The sequence below is a fragment of the Petaurus breviceps genome, unplaced genomic scaffold (assembly GCF_028583685.1).
Source record: "Petaurus breviceps papuanus isolate PSGF00001 unplaced genomic scaffold, PetGlider_PUasm1.0 90383, whole genome shotgun sequence".
Taxonomy (NCBI): Eukaryota; Metazoa; Chordata; class Mammalia; order Diprotodontia; family Petauridae; genus Petaurus; species Petaurus breviceps.
The window spans coordinates 1,002,094-1,021,154 of NW_027187234.1; the positions used below are offsets into that span (position 1 = coordinate 1,002,094).

At 41.4% G+C, this 19,061-nt stretch overlaps 1 protein-coding gene across 6 annotated transcripts in view; it reads right to left on the minus strand.

Annotated features, from left to right (window-relative positions):
- The window catches only part of KCNT1 (potassium sodium-activated channel subfamily T member 1), a 227,642-nt gene that overhangs the window by 44,537 nt on the left and 164,044 nt on the right, over positions 1-19,061 (minus strand). For all 6 annotated transcript variants that reach the window (XM_069108351.1, XM_069108356.1, XM_069108355.1 and 3 more), the window contains 9 exons: positions 18,895-18,954; positions 16,420-16,494; positions 16,216-16,299; positions 13,549-13,643; positions 12,020-12,200; positions 8,230-8,394; positions 7,599-7,735; positions 4,786-4,849; positions 4,567-4,675 (listed from right to left, as the gene is read on the minus strand). In XM_069108351.1, coding sequence (XP_068964452.1) covers positions 4,567-4,675; positions 4,786-4,849; positions 7,599-7,735; positions 8,230-8,394; positions 12,020-12,200; positions 13,549-13,643; positions 16,216-16,299; positions 16,420-16,494; positions 18,895-18,954 — 970 coding nt within the window. The remainder of the gene's footprint in view (positions 1-4,566; positions 4,676-4,785; positions 4,850-7,598; positions 7,736-8,229; positions 8,395-12,019; positions 12,201-13,548; positions 13,644-16,215; positions 16,300-16,419; positions 16,495-18,894; positions 18,955-19,061) is intronic.

Here is a 19,061-nt window from a genome sequence, read left to right on the forward strand (position 1 = left end):
AATATATATATATATATATATATATATATATATATATATATATATGTGTGTGTGTGTGTGTGTGTGTATCTTATGTAAGGGCCAAGGCTTTCAGCAGCTCTAAAGTACCCTGAGAAGACCTGTGGGAATGTGTCTGGTCTCCTTAATGAGACTGTAAATTCATTAGTGAGCCATGTGATCACAGATAAGTCACTTAATCTTTGTGCTTCATTTTTCTCATCTGCAAAGTGAGGAGGTTGGATTATACAATCTCAACGGTCCTTTAACATTCTATGGAATTTCATGATTCTATTAGACAAATTAGTATATAGTGGATATAGGAGGAGAGAGGAAGGTAGAGACAGACTTTGGTGAACTACCATAGAGAAGATAAACAATTTGAATGCTTCCTCAACAAAACATTCTCAGTTGGAAGGCTGTGATAGTGGCAAAACCACTTCTACTCTCTTCTGGGCCTGTTTTTCTAGCTGTAAAACAAGGGAGTTGCAACTAGATGATTTCTAAATTTCCTTTTAGCTCCAACATTCTCATATCTAACATCCCTTCCAGTGCTGACATTCTATGTTCTATGATTTTAAGAAGCATTAGTTGTATGGTTCTAGGACTCTAAGATGACAACCACTAGCTAGTTCTGTTATCTTTTTGCCAGCTCACTTGGGCCCTCTTAGAAATATGCATTTGGGGCGGCTAGGTGGCGCAGTGAATAGAGCATCGGCCCTGAAGTCAGGAGTACCTGAGTTCAAATTTGACCTCAGACACTAGCCATGTGACCTGGGGCAAGTCACTTAACCCCAACTGCCCTGCATTTCCCCCATCCAAAAAGAAAAAGAAAAGAAAAGAAATATACATTTGAATAAATACATAAATTTGTATAGCTATAATTGAGTATTTCCCTTTAGGGTACAGAAATCCCAGAGTAATTATCATGTGCCTAATAAAAATGTCAAAATAATAATAACTTCCCCTCAAGGAATTCACATAGCACTTGTCCTTTCTAATGCAGTTATCATGTATTAAATATATTATTGTTATTTGTGCATGTCCTCTGTTTTTCTTAGACTACAAGCTCCGCAAGGGCAGGAAACTATGTCCTCGCTAGACGAACTTTGTATGTTTCCTGGTACCTAGCTCAAGTCCCTAAACGAAGTGAATACTTAAAATAAGTGTGTTGAATTAAATGTTAGTGAGCCGGGTTCATTTTTATGCACCACAAACAGTCACCCTTCTTCACACTGCTTGGGTGGAAGCTGCCTTGCATGACTGGACACTTGGGCTCTATTTGCAGCTTTATGATTGACTCATTCTGTGACTCATTCTGTGACTCATTTTTCCTCACTGTTGCTCAGTTTCTTTCTAAGACTCATTATATGAACTGATGCAGAATGAAGTAAGCAGGACCAGAAAAGCAATACATACATCAAATAATCCAATATTTCAAGTATTTATTAAACACCTACTATGTTGGTCATCAATATAAATATGAAGAACAAAACTGAATCTGGAAAAATATTGAAAATATGCGTCTCCTTCCCTTTCTTGAAGAAGTGACTGACTATGGGTATGGAATATTTTATATACTATCAGACACAACTGATGTGTTGACTTGTTTTTATGGATTGCTTTTTTTCTATTTTTTTTTTTTGTTGATAGAGATGACTTTCTGGGTAGAGGGAGAGGGGAGGTATATATTCAGAATTGGAAGTGATGTGAAAAAATACATCAATAGGTATTTTTAAAAGAAGAAATATTCATCTGAATCTCATGATGTCTCTTGCTTTTGTTTTAAATTTTTATTGATGTTGTTTTTAGATCACTTTCACTTCTAAATATGCCCCTCATTCCCATGCTCAGAGAGTTATTCCATGTAGCAAAGCATAGAAAAAGAAAGAAACAAAAAGCAGTTCCACAAAACTAACCAGTCAAGTTTGATAGTGTATTCAATATCCTACTCCCATAGCTTCCCATACCTGCAAAGAAATGAAGGAGTATTTTCTTCTTTTTCCTTTGGGACCAAGACTGATCATAATCATTATACAGTGTTCAGCTGTTGTTTCTATTTACATTATTGTAGTTGCTGTTTACTGTTTCCCTGTGTCTGCTTTAATTTGCATCAATCCATATAAGTCTTCCCATACTTCTCCGAAGTCTTCATATTCCTCATTTCTTATAGCACAGTAATATTCCATCACACTCATGTACTATTATTGCTTAGCCATCCTACAATTGATGGAACAGATATCTTTTTTTATTATAATATTCTTAAAAAATTTTTTTGGAGGGGGGAAGGTAGGGCAATTGGGGTTAAGTGACTTGTTGAAGGTCACATGGCTAGTTTTTTTTGTGTTGTGTCAGAGGCTGGATTTGAACTCAGATCCTCCTGACTCCAGGGCCAGTGTTCTATTTACTGTACCACATAGCCACCCCTGGAACAGATATCTTTGCAAAAGACAAACAAGATTCTTACTTTTCTCCTTTCTCTAACCAGGACCTCGAGTTTATTGTTGTTCGGTTGTTTCAGTCATGTCTGACTCTTCATGACCCCATTTGAGTTTTTCTTGGCAAAGATACTGGAGTAGTTTGCCATTTTCTTCTCCACCTCATTTTACAGATGAGGAAATGGAGACAAACAGGGTTAAGTGACTTGCCTAGGGTCACACAGCTAAAGTGTCTGAGGCCAGATTTGAACTTGGGAACATGAGTCTTCTTAACCCCAGGGTCAACACTCCATCCACTGTGCCACCTGGCTGCCTAAAGTCGATCTTTGTCCTGTCTCCAAAAAGCTAGTCACTAAAGGACCAAAATACTTATGCAAAATGCTATCTCATAACTAGCATTTGCAGGGCATGAGGACTCAAGTCCAGCACTCTAGAGAGGCCCTAACACATTCAAAGCTATCATTTCTAGAGTACTTTCAGGTGTACAAAGTACTTACAGAAACCCCAGGTGAGAGGTACTGCAAGAACCTAACCCCATTTTACTGATGAGGCATCTAAATGCTATCACCATCATCATCTTCCATCATCACTATCATGGCATGGAGGTGACCTGGGTTCTTGAAGGACATACTAGCAAAGGGTAATCTCCAAGCTGGAAAGACTTTATGTACAGGTCCAATGAGAGACTATCTGGTTTTCTGTTGTGGCTTAGATGTATTGTTTTGCCAAAGTCCTTTCCCAGCTGTCCCTCCGGCTATTAGTAACTTCTCCAAGATTATTTTATTTCTACTCTGTATGTATTTTGTAAGTTCCTCTCTGTGTTTATGTTGTTTCCATTAGGGTATAATCTCCTTGAGGCAGGGTCCATTGTTTTTGCCTTCCTTTGTATCCTCAGCGCTTAGCAGGGTGCCTGCCACATAGCAAGCACTTAATACATGTTTGTAGGTTGATCAACTTGGGCTATGTGCAAAGTGGCTCATCTCTAGGTTGACTGAAGAATGATGGATTTTTCAGTCATAACCATTCCCTAAGACCTTCTACTCAAATTGTAAAGAGATAGTAATCTGTGATAATAGATGGATGGGCTACAGGATCTCTCTGGGCTGAAATGTTGAGAAGCCCATTAGTTCTCTTGACCATTAAGTCAGACTATTGATTCTTACTGACCATGTAATCCACTGAATTACCTGGGAATTTTTTTCCCCATATGAACCTCAATCTGTATTTACAAACCTCCAATTCAAGGGATTTGCACAGTGAATTCTGCCTTTCAAAGACACTTTCACCTATTTTTCTCTTGTGAACCTCATAACCACCCTTTCAGGTGGGATGAGCCAAGGTATTGTAGTCTTAATTCTGCAGAGAAGGAAGCTAAGGCCCAGAGAGAAGTGACTTAATCGAAGTCACATAGCAAGTTAGTGGCAAAACTAGGCCTAGGTCTCTGGTCTTCTGAGTCCCAGCCCACACTTTCTCCATTGCCATGGCACCAGACTGCCATGTGACTAATCCCTTCCCTTTTATTTATTTAAAAAAATTTAATTTATTTATTTTTAGTTTTCAAAATTCATTTCCACAAGATTTTGAGATACAATTTTTTCTCTCTCTGTCTTTCCCCTACCCACCCCAAAATAGCAAGCCCACTGAATACCCCTTCCCCCAATCTGTTCTCTCTTATATCCTCCCCCTTCACCCTCCCCCCTAACTTTCTAGTATGGCAAGATGGGTTTCTATACCCCAGTACCTGTATATCTTATTTCCCAGTTGCATGTAAAAAACCAATTTTTAAACATTTGTTTTTAAAACTTTGAGTTCCAGATTTCACATCTTTCTTAACAAAAATGCTCCAGGACATTCATGGAGACACACACAATTTATCCTTTTTGCATGCTGTCTCTCTCATTAGACTGTGAACTTCTTGAGGGCCAAAATTTTCCGTTCCCCAGTATTTAGCATAGTGCCCAACACAAGTGCTTAATGAATATTTATTATATATAACAATATATAATATTTGTTATATATAATAATATATAATAAATTATATATTATAAATAAAATATTTATTAACTGACCGACACATTCAGCCTGACAACTGACAACTGACACAACCTTTCAACTGGAAACCAAAACTTACCAGCAAATTTGACATGAAACTTATTCTCTGGTTTCAAAATCTGAACATAGAGGGGACAATTGGGAGCAAAATCCTTAACTGCCCAGGCTCTCAGGATGGTCTGGTGGTCCTAGGGGAGAGAATGCTGTTTAGCTTCCCAACCACCTGCGTCCTCTCCTAGAGAACACACACAACCTCGCCCAGCCCTATTTTCAGTCATCACAGAATTTGAGTGCTTACCGCTGCTGTTCGGTCCACTTCGTTCCTACTGCTAAGGATGAAGCAGGCCTCCCCGTTGTCCATCCTGGAAAAAATGAGTGATCTATTAGCTTTCAATCCATGTAACCTCAAGCCAGCAGGCATTCCCTGAGCAACTACCTTGTACCCAGCCCTGTAATAGGCTGGTCAGAGAAGCCACAGTCCCTGCCTTCAAGGAGCTGACAGTCTGGTTGGGGAAACAGAGTTTACATATATGGAACAATGAAAAAATGAGAACACAGAATATAACATGTAGTATAGATTATAACATATTACAAGCTCACAGACAGAAGAAAGCTTTCTTGTGGACTATAACAGGCTCAGAGAATATAACATGTCTGGCTACAAAAGACCTTTGATATGATCTAGTCCAACTCCAGCATTTTGTGGGGGAAACTGAGGCCTGGAGAGGGTAGCTTGCCCAAAGTCATGCAGTGAGTTAGTGGTAGAAATGGGTCTACAGAATCACAGAATCTCAGGGTTTAAAGGGAGGGACCTCATCTAGTATAAGCCATGCTTAAAGAAGAATCTTCTTTATAATATTCCCAATGAGTCATCATCGATTCTGAAACTCATGATTCCAAAATCTATGGCTCTCTCTTCATTGCACTACTTTGCCTTCAGGACCTACATGCCTGAATTACAGAAGTGTCAAGACAACTATTCTGCTGTAATGTGGGAGAAATGAAATACTGGAGTAGATCAAGTGACCTTATCTAAGTGAGGAATAGGAAGGGAAGATTTCTCAGAGGAGGTGAGATATGAAAATCTCAACTAAAATAATTAATGTTTAGAATTGCTAATTGCCAGATACATGCCTGTTGGCTATGTTAACAAAGAGCATAAATTCATAGCATATTGATTTTCTCTCCTTTGAGAACAATGTCACTTCACTATTCAGAGGCATGGGAGACCTCTAAGCCTCCATTTCATTTCAGGGTAATCATTCAAGTATCCTAGAAAGGCAGAGCATCCTTTCCCACTTCCCCATGTTTTTGCTACCTTAATTTCAGTCAACATATGCATCTTGTGGCCCAGAACCAAACCTCTGGGTTTGCACGGACCTGGTACAATATTAGGGGGTATTTTCAACAATCTAGAGATCCCAGTTTGGCTGATTTTGTCCCTATCCAGGGTCTCCCATGAAAATATTTAGCTCATGTTTTGGTTTTTGCAGAGATAAAAGAGAGGAAGACCCTTAACCCTCATGCAAGTACCTGGCTAACAACACATCAAATATAGACAGGTTTTATTTTACCTGACAGGAAACTTAAAATTCAAAGAACTAGTTAGCATCTGAGTCAAGTCGACCAACAAATAATCAAAACAACTCAGTTTCCCTCTTCAGGGCTCTTTGCCTTTCTGAGGGCCCTAGACAATACTTCAGACTTATCCTAGTAACCTAGGGTTGAGATTGAATTGAAGTAATACCCACACTAAGTTCTGTCTCCATGAGGGGAAGCTATTGTTGTTTAGTCATTTCCAACTCTTTGCGTGGCCCCTTTTGGGGTTTTCTTGGCAAAGATACTGGAGTAGTTTGCCATTTCCTTCTCCAATTCATTTTACAGATGAAATTGAGACAAATTGGGTTAAGTGATTTGCCCAGGGTCACACAACTATTAAGTGTCTTAGGCCAGATTTAAACTCATGAAGATGAGTCTTTGGGACTCCAGGCCTGTTACTCTAATCACTGTGCCACTTAGCTGCCTTTGTGAGGGCAAGTAGGTACACCGAATTATTTGCACTCTCATCCAGTTCACCTGTGGATTAAAGCATTTGTGAGATTGTTTAATGGGGTCTGACTTAGTCTGTGATGAGAATTAAAGATTAATCTGTCACTAGGGTTAGGGGGCCAGTCTATGGTTATAGTTAGGCTATGGCTAAAGTCCAGCTTAATGGTTAGCCATGGTCAGTTGGCAGTCTGTGGCTGACCCCTAAAAGGAAAACATACTGATGTAGCTCTCACTGATTGATCCACTCATTAAATTCTCAACAGAAGCCAGAAATATGGCCTGTTTATTATTTAATTTTCCTCAGCCTACTTTATGTACCTCATTCAGCTGGCCACAGCAGATTTCATCTATGAATCATTCACTTCTCCTAAAGAACGGTTCTCCCTTGACAAATGCTCCTTGCAGAGACTGGGATTACAATGAGAGCTCTCATAGTCATGACTAACAATGCATTTTTGGTGTCCTATAGAGCCTGTGTGGAAGAGGATGCTTACATATTGTAAATTAAGACCTTTGTGTGTGCCCAGCAAATGCCAAGAGCTACAAGATAAAGCCTACTTTAGGTTACCTAGGTATGGGCTACTCATGGGGAACTTTGGGATTTCTTTTGGCTTTCCTCTAGCCCCTCAGCAGACCATGTGCCTCGACCTTCTTGTTAGTGAGTAAGAAATGTATTTATATTTTATATTATATATAAAATATTTTATATTAATATATTCATAATATATTTACATATTTATACTTATATTTTCATACATTCTGATCATTAGAAAAAAAAAGTGCTGCTAAAACACAGCAGAAGATTTATCAAGCCAAAAAATTGACACCTTTGGGATTATCTGTGTTGTTATTCCCTTTAGCTAGCACAGATCATCAACAGTTAAATGTATATACCCAAGCTTTCAATGGTTAAAAAACCCTAAATTAACCCAGTTTAAGTATAGACATTATCTCTTTCTTCTGGCAGTAATTATGGTGTTGGAAAGTAGGAGGAGGCAAATGTCTCCTTTCCCCCACTCCAAGAGACTCCCCTTCTTCCCATAGACCTGCTTCTGCACTCACTTGGCTCTCATGAGGTCTTGATCCTTTAGAGCTGAGCCCTGGAGATAGATCACCCTCTGAGACCATAGAGGGATCTGAAGAACCCGACGCACCTGAATGTCCATCTCCGTTGGGCAAAGGATCACCACATAATAGTCCTGTAACAGGAAATCCATCTGGGTCCCTTATTCATGCAGAGGGAGCAACATGTAAATAATGGCATGACTTCCTATTAGAGAGCTTTGGAAAATGCATGATTGTAGGATCATAGACTGAAAGCTGGAACAGAACCTAGATCCCAACTTGTCCAACCCTCATTTTTAACAATTGAAAAAACTAGGATCCACAGATGTTAGGTGACTTGCCCAAAATCACACAGGTACTTGATTCTCACAACATTGCTCTGCCTTAGAAGTAAGTGGGAGAATTATGGCATTATATTCATTGGGTTGATAAAGAAACTGAGGCCCTAAGTCATAGGGTCTCACAATATTAGAACTGGAGGGAGGTAGAATAGAGAGCAGCCGTGTTCTCATTCTGAGCCTGTAGGACCCTTGTAATGGTCCCCTCCATGTCCCTGGGAGCTACATGAACCCTGTCTCTAATCCTGCCCAGGATACAGACAAAAGCCCTGCACAAGGCCAACCATTACCTGGAGCCGAGGGTGAGCATAGAACTCATTCAGGAAGTCCATGAGGAGGTCAATCTTGAGAGAGCTGACACAAAGGACAACATGTTTCTCTGTCTGGGCTCGGTGGCGGCTGTAATTGCCTCCAGATTTTTGTCGCTCCATCCAGAGGTATACAAGCTCCTCAAACTACAAGGAAATGAAGTGGTCTGAATGACAGAACAACCTAACGCTTTATGTACAAGGCTTAATGGGGAGGTTGGTGCTTGGATTGGGCCTTGGAGGGTGATAGGATTTAATAGGTAGAGAACAAGAAGGAGATTGCAGGAGAATATAAATTTTTTTGTGGGAAGGGATTGTGATTTTTTTTTGTCTTTGTATCTTCATTGCCTAGTGCAGTGTGTAACATACAGTAGATGCTAAATAATTGCTTGTTGAACTGAATTTGGTCTCATCCTTACCTCCACAACTCTCAAATCTATCCTCTTTTGTTATTTACTTACACAGCCACTCCCTAGTTGAGGCCTTTATTTTTTGTAACTGTATGATTGCGATAATCTCCTAATTGATATTTTTGCTTCCAGGTTCTTCCCTCTCCAACCCATCCTCCACACAGCAGCTAAATCAATATATATTTGCTTTTTGGAGGGCAATTGGGGTTAAGTGACTTGCCCAAGGTCACACAACTAGTTTCTGTGTTGTTTCTGAGGCTGGATTTGAACTCAGGTCCTCCTGACTCCAGGGCTGGTGCTCTATTCACTGCGCCACCTAGCCGCCCCTAAATCAGTATTTTTAAGTTCACTGGTCTGCTTAAAAGACTTCAGTGGTTTTCTATTGCCTCTAGGATAAATTATACACTCTTTCAGGTTATTAAGGCCTCTTCTATTTGGCTCCCACCCACCTTTCCTAACTTACTTTATGTTATCCATTTTCGTGGATTCTATCTTCCATCTACAACTGTTCCTTAGATATGACACTACACCTTCCATATTCATGCCTATCCCCAGGTTGTCCCCTGTCCTCAAGGAGCAGACAAAGCTGGGACATTTCATTTTGTTTTTGTAACCTCCTTGTGTAGTAACCCAGTGCTTTGCACATAGGTAGGTGTTTATTCACTGTTTTTTGAACTGAATTGAATTGAAGGAAGAATAGTGTGAGGACAAGTGTTGGGGGAAGAATGAAGAGGACACATATGGAAGACAGTAAGAAGACAAGTGGGGCCTTGAATTTTCGTTTACCATAAGTAGGTGCCTAAAACACACAGTGTCCTAAAAATAAAAGGGATTAAGAATTTGAATGGATGACCACTTGTTGGAGAAACTGTAGAAGGGACTTTGGGCCAATTATTGGTTGGTGACTGTGAGTTCCCTTACTTCTCTGGAATTCTGCTGTTCTGTGAACATAATATACTGAGATAATGGTTTTATTTGGAGAAAGCCTCAGATGAAGTCCAAGCCTGAAGGAGAGGTGTTATATTCATCATATTTTTGTAGCATTTCATAGTTTCAATTCATCATCTTAAGACAATGTGAGGGCAGTCAGTCAATAAACATTTGTTAAGCACCTACTATGTGCCAGGCATCGTGCTGAATGCTAGGATACAAAGAAAGGCCAAAGACAGTCCCTACTCTCAAGGAGCTCACAGTCTAATGGAGGAGGCAGCATGAAAATGATTCTGTGCTAACAGTGTCTCTATATAGGCTATATTGGGGATAACCAGGAGATGAAAGCCACTAGAATTAGGGGGTATTGAGAAAGGCTTTCTGTAAAAGTTGGGATTTTAGCTAGAAATTGCAGAAAGCTAGGGAAGCCAGGAGGAGGGCAGGCCAGGTATTACTATCCTCATTTTAAAGATAAGGAAAACAAGACTGAGACAGGTAAAGGGTCCAAAGTTGCACAAGGAGGAAATGGCAGAGCCAGGATGAAAAATCAAGCCTCCTGACTGACCCAGTCACAGAATCACAGAATGTTAGAGTTGGGAGAGACCTGTAGACCATCTAGTACAAACTCCTTATTTTGCAGGAAACTGAGGCATAGAGACTTGAAGTGAAGGTCACATAACTAGCAAGTGACAGAGCTGGGATTCAGCCTCGTGCTGTCCTTCTGGTCTTGCAGCTTATTATGATGCCTCCCACAAACTAGCACTTAGATGCTTGTCGCTTGACTGATGGAGTCTGACTCCCAGGCCTGGGCTCTTTCATGCTAGCTAGCCTCCTGACAAAGTGTGTTTAGCACACATCTTAAACTCCTTATCTCACGACGGAACTCATCGTCCTTCTTCTCTAAGCCCGCCTCTCGTCCTAACTTTCCTGTTCTGTTGAGGGTACCTCCTAGTCCCTCAGGCTGGTTTCATCCTTGATGCCTCACTCCACCCCCCAATCCATTCTGCCTTCACAAGCTCTCTCACATACATCCCTTTCTCAATGACATTGCTGCCAGCCTGACACTGCCATCAGCCGCTGTAGGTCTTCCTCATCTCATTCTTGGACACTTGCAATATCCTGATGTTCGGTCTCCCTGCCTCAAGTCTCTTCCCATTCCAACTTGTCAACCCACTTGTCAAACTGATCTTTCTAAAAGCATAGGCCTGAATATGTTGCCCCCTCCCAAACTCCTCCTCCCCTTCAATAAACTCTAATGGTCTCCAGGATCAAATACACAACCATCCATTTGGCTTTTAAAGCCCTTCATAACCTGGCCCCCCTCTTCTTACATTTTACTCTTCTTCATGTACTCTGCAATCCAGTCACACTGGCTTCCTTGTTGTTCCTTGTTCAAGACACTCCTCTGAAATCCAAGCATTTTCGTGGGCTGTCCCTCATGCCTGGAATTCTCTTCCTTTTCATTTCTGTCTCCTGGTTTCACTGGCTTCCTTCACATCGCAGCTAAAATCCCATTTTCCAAAATAAATCTATCCTGATCCCCCTTAATACTAGTGTTTTTCCTTTATTTATTATCTCCAATTTATTCTGTATATACCGTGTTTCCCCGATAATAAGACACTGTCTTATTATTTTTTTTGGACAGAAAAACAGCAGAGGGCTTATTTTCAGGGGAGGGCTTATTTTAATGAACACTGACAGCAATTTTAATAAACAGGTAAATGTGAACAAAAAAATGTACCTTTATTCAATAAGCAAATCACTGGGGAAGAACAGGATGACGCGCTCACTGCTGCAGCTCTGATTGGATGCAGCTCGGAGCGCGGTGTGCGTTTCACGGGGGGGTGGTGCATACATGCATACAGAGGGTACTGTAATATAGCGTGTAGCGCAGGGGATCACCTTCACTACAGTAGCGATCTCAATAGGGCTTATTTTTGGGGGAGGGCTTATTTTCGGGATAGGTCTTATTATCAGGGAAACACGGTAGCTTGGTTGTATCTAGTTGTTCCCGCATTGTTGTTTCCCCATCAGACTGTGAAATCCTTGAGAGAAGGGACTGGTTTTTGTCTTTGTGTCCCCAAAGTTTATTACGGTGTCTGGCATATTTTTTGTTCTGGCTGTTCAGTCATTTTCCAGTTGTTTTCCGACTCTTCGTGACCCCATTTGGGATTTTCTTGGCAAAGATAATGGAATGGTTTACTATTTCCTTCTTCAGCTCATTTTATAGATAAGGATACTGAGGCCAGCAGGGTTAAATGACTTGCCCAGAGTCACACAGCTAATAAATGTCTGGGGTCAGATTTGAACTTGGGAAGATGCGTCTTCCTGACTTGGGCGTGGAATTCTAGCCACCACACCATAGCAAGTGTTTAATAAGAGCTTGTTGACTTGACTAGGAAACATGTGACCCTTTTAGGTGGGGAGCTTACCTGGAGGGGGAGGACAACCAGGGCCACACAGATCATGATGACCACCAGGAGCTGCGATGGCCAGATTTTGGGGGTTACATCTCCATAGCCCACAGTGGAGAAGGTGACGATGCAGAAATAGAAAGACGTGAGGAGGGAGAGGTTGTCTCCTGCCCTTTCCAGGTGCTGGATGCCACAGGTCCTATGGAGATTCAGTAAAGGGTGAGAATAGGCCTGGGGAGATAGTGGAACCAAGGGATGAATCATCGCGTGTGGCTATCAACAGGAATCACCCTGAGCGAGTCCCTGCCTGCCCTCTGGGCTCCAGAGAGTACTTACAGAAAGCATGGCATTTAGAGCTGGAATGATGTCTGGAAGTCATACTGTCCAGCCACTTGTTTTTACAGATGAGGAAACTAAACACCTGAGGTATTAAATGACCTGCCCAAATGACTCGCTACAGACGTAGCAAGAAGCATAGTCTAAGCAAAGGAAGCTGGGAAAATACATCAGTTCATGGCTAACAGGGGTCAGGCAGAGAAGAGCTCAGTGCTTTTCAGAAACTTTTAAGCCCTCTGAGAAAAAGGTCAGAGCCTTTTCTAATTAGCACATACGCAGTTCATATGCACTGCTACAACTAGAATGTTTTTCCAGGTTCCTGAAAAGAATTTCTTGACTATTGCTCTTATATTAACCAGATCTGTTTAAGAGAGTTGTATAGCTATCTCTTTCGGTGCAATAAGAATTAAACCTAGTAACTGACCAGTCTGAATTGGGTTTGAAAACAGAAAAGGCTTGGGGAAAGTGGTTAAAGGTAAAGAATGTGGATTGGCAGTCAGCATGGGTTTGAATGAAGGAATCTTGGGCATGTAACTTCCCCACAGTTATATGCCCCAAACTGGGCCTCAGTTTTTTCACCTAGAAAATAGGGAAGGGGTGGACTAGATAATGTCTGATGTCCAGTCCATCTCTATATCCTATGACTGCTTCGATCTTGCTTATGTCAGACACAGTAAGAAAGATTCATGGTCTGCTCAAAAAGAAACCAAGGGTACTGCAAATGGCTAGATGTGTGGTCTATACTCCTTGCCAATTTGCTTTTTCTGCCTCCTTTCCCCCCTTAATTTTACAGATGAGGAAACTGAGCCCAGAGAGGATAAAGGCTTTGCTTAAGGTCTGCTAGCAAGTAGCAGAATTCTAATATACTATGCTATCTCAGTTCAAATACCTAAAAGTGATCCTTTATGTGTCAGACTCTAATGTACTTAGGAATTTTCTTCCTTCCCCCTCTCCACCTGCCTTACCCTACTCCAATCTAATACTTTGCACCTGGTAAACAGAAGAAGTTTTAATGTAGATAGAAGGCACAGGGTTGGGGAGCCTGTGGCCCTTGAAGGCCATACTGGAGGCCCTAGAGAGCCACATGTGACCTCGAGGTCATGGGTTCCCCACCCCTGATCTAGAAGAATTCACAAACCCATAGGTGAGTAATAGGATGCCTCAGAGCTGCAAAGGGTTCAACCAGGTGTCAAACCTCAGATGATACTTACCCAGTAAAAAGGAGGCACAAGAGTGTACAGAAGAGGATCAGGACTTGGTTAAACATGGCGGATTGAGTCCTTAGGATGGCCCTGTGGAAGTCGTTCTGTGGAAAGACATCACTGCCATGAGAACAAGGCAGAAAAAAGGAACGTGACTTAATCTGGTTTAACTTGTATTTTTTGAGTGCAGTGTGCCTACTACACAGTCAGGAACTGTGGGTAGATAGGAGGAAAAGAGGACTCTCTCTGTCCTTGGGGAGTTTACCACTTACAGAATGATGTAAATAAAGTAGAATGGGACTAAGTGCTGGGCTGACCTAACCTAATTAGGTGCTCCCTGAGCACAGGACAGGCAGTAAGCGCTACAGGGCTGCAGGGGTTGTTAAAGGCTTGAGTACTCCTGGATGACTTCATGGAGGAGGATATCCTTGAACCGAACCCTACAATGGGGAGGATTTGGATCTATGACAAGCAAAGGGTGTTCCAGCTAGGATGGCCTTCACACCCTCAGACACATACACATGCAGAGAGTCATACAGATACAGAGATAGGCACACCCACAGATACCATAGCCGTGCACACACCAAAGAAGCTACACAGAGCCACGAACAGGCTTTCAGAGAAAGACTCACATTCAGACATACAAAGTTGGAATACAACAACTGGCTATTTTGAAAACAAATGATTAATAATAACTGGCTAAGGCTATGCACCAATTATTAGCATGTTGACTGACTGTATTCAGCCTTCTGTTTTAAAAATAATTAGGTATTTGAATGGGTTCAATTAGTCATTTTAAAATACCCAGTTACTCTACTGAATTCAGATTCGCAGGCTGCTCGAATGGGAAGGGACCTTGGGGATCATCTGTTGTTTATGAAACAATTGTCTGTTTGATGGGATTCAATTCCCTCACCCACAAACCAGTCAGGGCGGGCAGACATAGCCTCTGTTTCTATGGTTTAAAACAGCCATTACACTCCACATCTTTCCCATGGCCTCTGGAGGAGGGAGAAGGTAGCAGCAGAATCACTTTTGTCGATTGGGAATCCATCCATAGGGGCTTCATTGCTTAATTATGCCTGTGATTTGAATGAGGCCTCAAACTAATCAGTTAGCTTGCTCAAATGGGACAGTAATGCAAAATGCTTTATAAATTGTAAACAAATACTGGGAATTGTTTAAGTACTTAACTTGGAGTCATATCATGTCAGTGTTGAAAGGAAGCTCAGGGGCAGCCAGGTGGCACAGTGAGTAAGAGCACTGGTTGGGAGACCTGGGATCGGTTCTGGCCTCAGATACTTGGCACCCACACAAAATAACTGGCCGTGTAACCTTGAGCAAGTTACTTAACCTCCCCCCCCCCAAAAAAGAAAGGAAGCTCAGAGTTCATTTAGTATAACTACCAACACAGTGTAAGAATCATCTCTGTAGCCTCCTTGAACACCTCTAGTGACAGGGAGATCACTATATAATGAGGTAGCATGTCTCATGTCTGGATAACTCAATTTATTAGAGAATTCTTCCTTATAGAAAGCAGATTTCTGCCTCCCTGTAATTCCTATTGACTGGTCCTAAGCCCATAATAGCCTTTCAAAGACTAGAAGCTAGTTATCATAATTCCACAAATTCTTTTCATCCCTAGTTTAAATGTACACAGCTTCTATCATTGATTCTCCTTTGATAAAGTTTTGAGTCTTCACCCTCTCCCTCTCCCCCTGCCACCCATCTTGGTTATCCCCTTCTGGACTCAATTTTCGTCATAAAATATGTCCAGAACTGAATATATTATTTCAGGTATGATATGACTCAGCCAGAGGACAGTAGTACTATGACTTCCTTTTTTTCTGGACTCCAGACTTTTATTTATTAATCAACCAATGAGCATTTGATAAGTATTTACAATGTGTCAGGCAAAAAGCTAGATGCAAAGGCAGAAACAAAACAGCCCCTGCTGTCAGACAATTTTCAATATATTGGGGGAGACAATATATACATAAATAAGTATATGCAGAATCCAATATGAATTTCTTTTGTGGAAAAGATACTAGCAATGGGGGAATCAAAAGACTTCCTGCTTTCAGAAAGTGATGCTGGAACATAGTTTTGAAGGAAACAAATTCTAATAGGTAGAGGTTAGGAGGAACTGTGTTTTGGACTTGTGAGAGCCTGACCTGGGAGACTGAGGAGATTTATCATTTTTGTTCCTGTCACCCCCATCCAACTGAGAAGTCTCTGTGGATTCTGAACTCCCTGTCAGGGGTGGATAACATTGCTTTGTTGATGGCAAAAAGCCAACATGTTGCAGAGTGAGCCTTTCTAAACTGATTGGCTTTTACAGTTCCTTTGGGAGGCAATGAATTGTTTCAGCTTAAAGGCCTTCCTTGCCAGCTCTTACTAGGCTGGAGTAAAGTAAGACCTGATAAAGGACTCGATTATATGTTGAATAGATAGTAGTATTAGTCAAAGTAACATTTGAATCAAAGAAACTACATTGGGGATAGCTGAGATTTCATGGCATATGCTCAGCTCTGCCCAAAGATATCTTTGGGGAGAAAAAAAAGTCACATGCACACACACAAACTCCAATCTGTACTAACAGTAGAAGGGAGACAGATGGGCCACCAGGTTTGCTATAACCCAAACCCACAATCCATTCAGTTTCTGGTTACTTACAATCATGTTCTCTAAGGCATACTTGGCCAGCCAGCAGTTCAGAAAAACTGGGATGAACAAATTCCGCAGGGGAGGCCAGAAAATCTAAGAAACAATAGACAGTAGCATTTGGGATGAAGCCCTCTGGGGAATAATTCCCCAGAAGATGGATACCCAAATCAGTAATCCCTCCTCTATAGAATGGGTGATCCAATGCTTATTTACCGTGATGATAAATGGTACTGTGTTGATCATTTCCAAAATGAAAGAAACTCGGAAGATCTGTTCCCAAATGTTTCCCTGTGGAGCCAAACAGTAAAATAGCTTAGAGAAAATTCCAGAGAGGGAGTGAGGGAAAGATGAAGAGAGAAAAAGCAGGGAGTGAAGCATGAGGAAGGAAAAGTGGGCACTGAGAGGGATGGTAAAAGGAGAGAAGATGGAGCAGTATGGAGAAAAGGAGGGAACATAGGAGGAGAAAAGAGGGGAAGAAAGAGAGATGTGAGGAGAAATAGAGAAGAAGAAATGAAGACATGTAGAGAAAGGCAATAGAGAGACAATAAATAGAAAGGGAGACAGACATGAGGATGGGTGATGGAAAAAGAAAGGGGAAAGATAAGAGGGAGAGAGGCAGAAATGGTGGGGAAGAGATGATAAAAGAGCTGGGGAAGGGGCAAAAGAAAGATGCACAGTGACGGAGAGGAAGACAGAGAGGAGGAAGAAAGGAAAGAGAGACATTGAAGGGAGAGAAATAAGGGGTGAGAGAAAAGGGGAGAATGGGAGGAAAAGGGAGAACAGTAGACATTACAATCTCTTCCTGTAAAAGAATTTCCAAATACTCAGAGAAATTACTATTTAACACATATAATTGTATTGACATAGTCATTATAGAGGTGGTAGAAATAGTTAAAAACTAAATCCCTTTTCTTACCCCTTCCCTTCTCCTGATGCCCAATAGATTATTAACCCCAAAGGAAAAAACAGAGCAGCTTTCTGTAGTCTTTTCTCAGGTCTAGTCTTGTCATTAGTGACCATTTTGGCAGGGGCAAAAGGGTAAGAGGCACACACCTAGCTGCATTTTCCTCCCTGCTACATCTTTTGAGTTGGGTCTCTTAATTGACAACTGTCAACCCTGGAGTTGATTCCACTTCTGAATAAGTAGATTGTCATCAGCCTTTCCTGAGGCTCCCTGGCTCCCACTTCTGTGTGAGAGAAGGGGCATTTGTGCAAAGCTAGGAACCAGGACGGGGATTGGCCTGAGTCCCCAGGCTCACCTCAGGATAGCTTAATGACAGGGAGAAAGGCCAGCCTCTCCCGGTTCAGAGCCAGGAGTCTGGAATGATAACACAAAGATCATAGGATTTCCCCAAAGAGCATGATCTCAGGCCATTTGTTTGGGAAATAGTCACTCAGACATTCCTGTTCATAGCCCAGGGGTGGGCAACTTACGGCCTTGAAGTCCCGTGTGGCCCTCTAGGTCCTCAAGGATGGCCCTTTGACTGATTCCAAACTTCACAGAACAAATCCCCTGAATAAAAGCATTTGTTCTATAAAACTTGGACTCATTCAAAAAGCTGTACCCAAGGACCTAGAAGGCTACATGTGGACTTGAGCTTGTGTGTTGCCTACCCCTGGATTAGACTGTGACCTTGGTTCATGCCTTCTCTAAAAAGGAAGGAAGAGAAAAAGGAGCAGGAAGGAAGAGAATAGGGGAAAGAGATAGAATAGAGGGGAAAGGGAGCAAAAAGGAGCAAAGTGAGGGAGAAGAGGAGAAGGCAGAAAGAAGAGGGAGGGAAAGAAAGAGAGGTGGGGGAAGGGAAGAATAGAATAGAATAGAAATGCTATTTATCCTAAAGCATCCTATGGGCCTGTTCTTAGGTAGAGAATTTTGGTTTTAATAAACACAGGGGAAAAAACCTTTCAGAGAAGTAAAGGGAGTCTAGTTCATGTTATTTCAGAATATCTTCTGTTGGAAGCGTCAGGAAGCAAGCCTTTGTGTACATCTCTTCCCCTCGGGTGTAGACAAGAGCAGCTGCCTTAAGGAGAACGCGGAGTTTCAGAAATCTGATTTAGGAAGTTTATGTTTGTGGCTGGGAATAGCCTGGGGAACTGGGACACTAGAAACCGACAAATCATCCTTAGTGTGAACACCATCTTCTCTCCCAAAGAGACAGAAAGAATCAAGACAATAACATGGAATGCAAAAAAATTGAAAGTCTAAAAACATAAAATGTTAAAAAGTAAAAAGAAAAATTAGGGAGAGGCAGTGAAGTGGTTAGCATACTGACTACACTTTCAGTCAATGAAACCTGAGTTCAAATTCTTCCTCTCTGTTGCTGTGTGACCATGGACAAGTCACTTTAACTATTTCAACCATAGTTTTCTAATTTGTAAAATGAGAGAGTTGCATTTGATGGCCTCTAAGGACCCTTCCAGTTCTAAAAGGTAGGTACTATAATATACTATATAAGCATTAACTATTACTGTGAAGTACAGAGTTCATTTCAGTTGTTTCCATGTGATCAGTAAGTCCTAAGTTCTTTGTTAAAGGACGTTTCTTTTCCAATTTCTGGACTACATTCCTACTTTCCTTCTAGGAAAGGAAAAAAGAAATACAATCCACAGAGGGAATGAAGGACATAAACAAATAGTATTAGATTACTCCTCCCTCTAGATTTCCAAGCAGAGGAGGGGAGAGCTTACCTTGTAGCTGAGATAGATGAGGAGCATTGTCTCAAGAAAACCTATTAATGCTATAATGACCTAGAAAAGAAAAAGGGTAGACATTGAACCTCTTGGATAACATGAAGAAAAACTGTGGTGGAGCCAAGAGATTTTTCCAGGGTGACTACAGTAGCCAAAATTTGGAA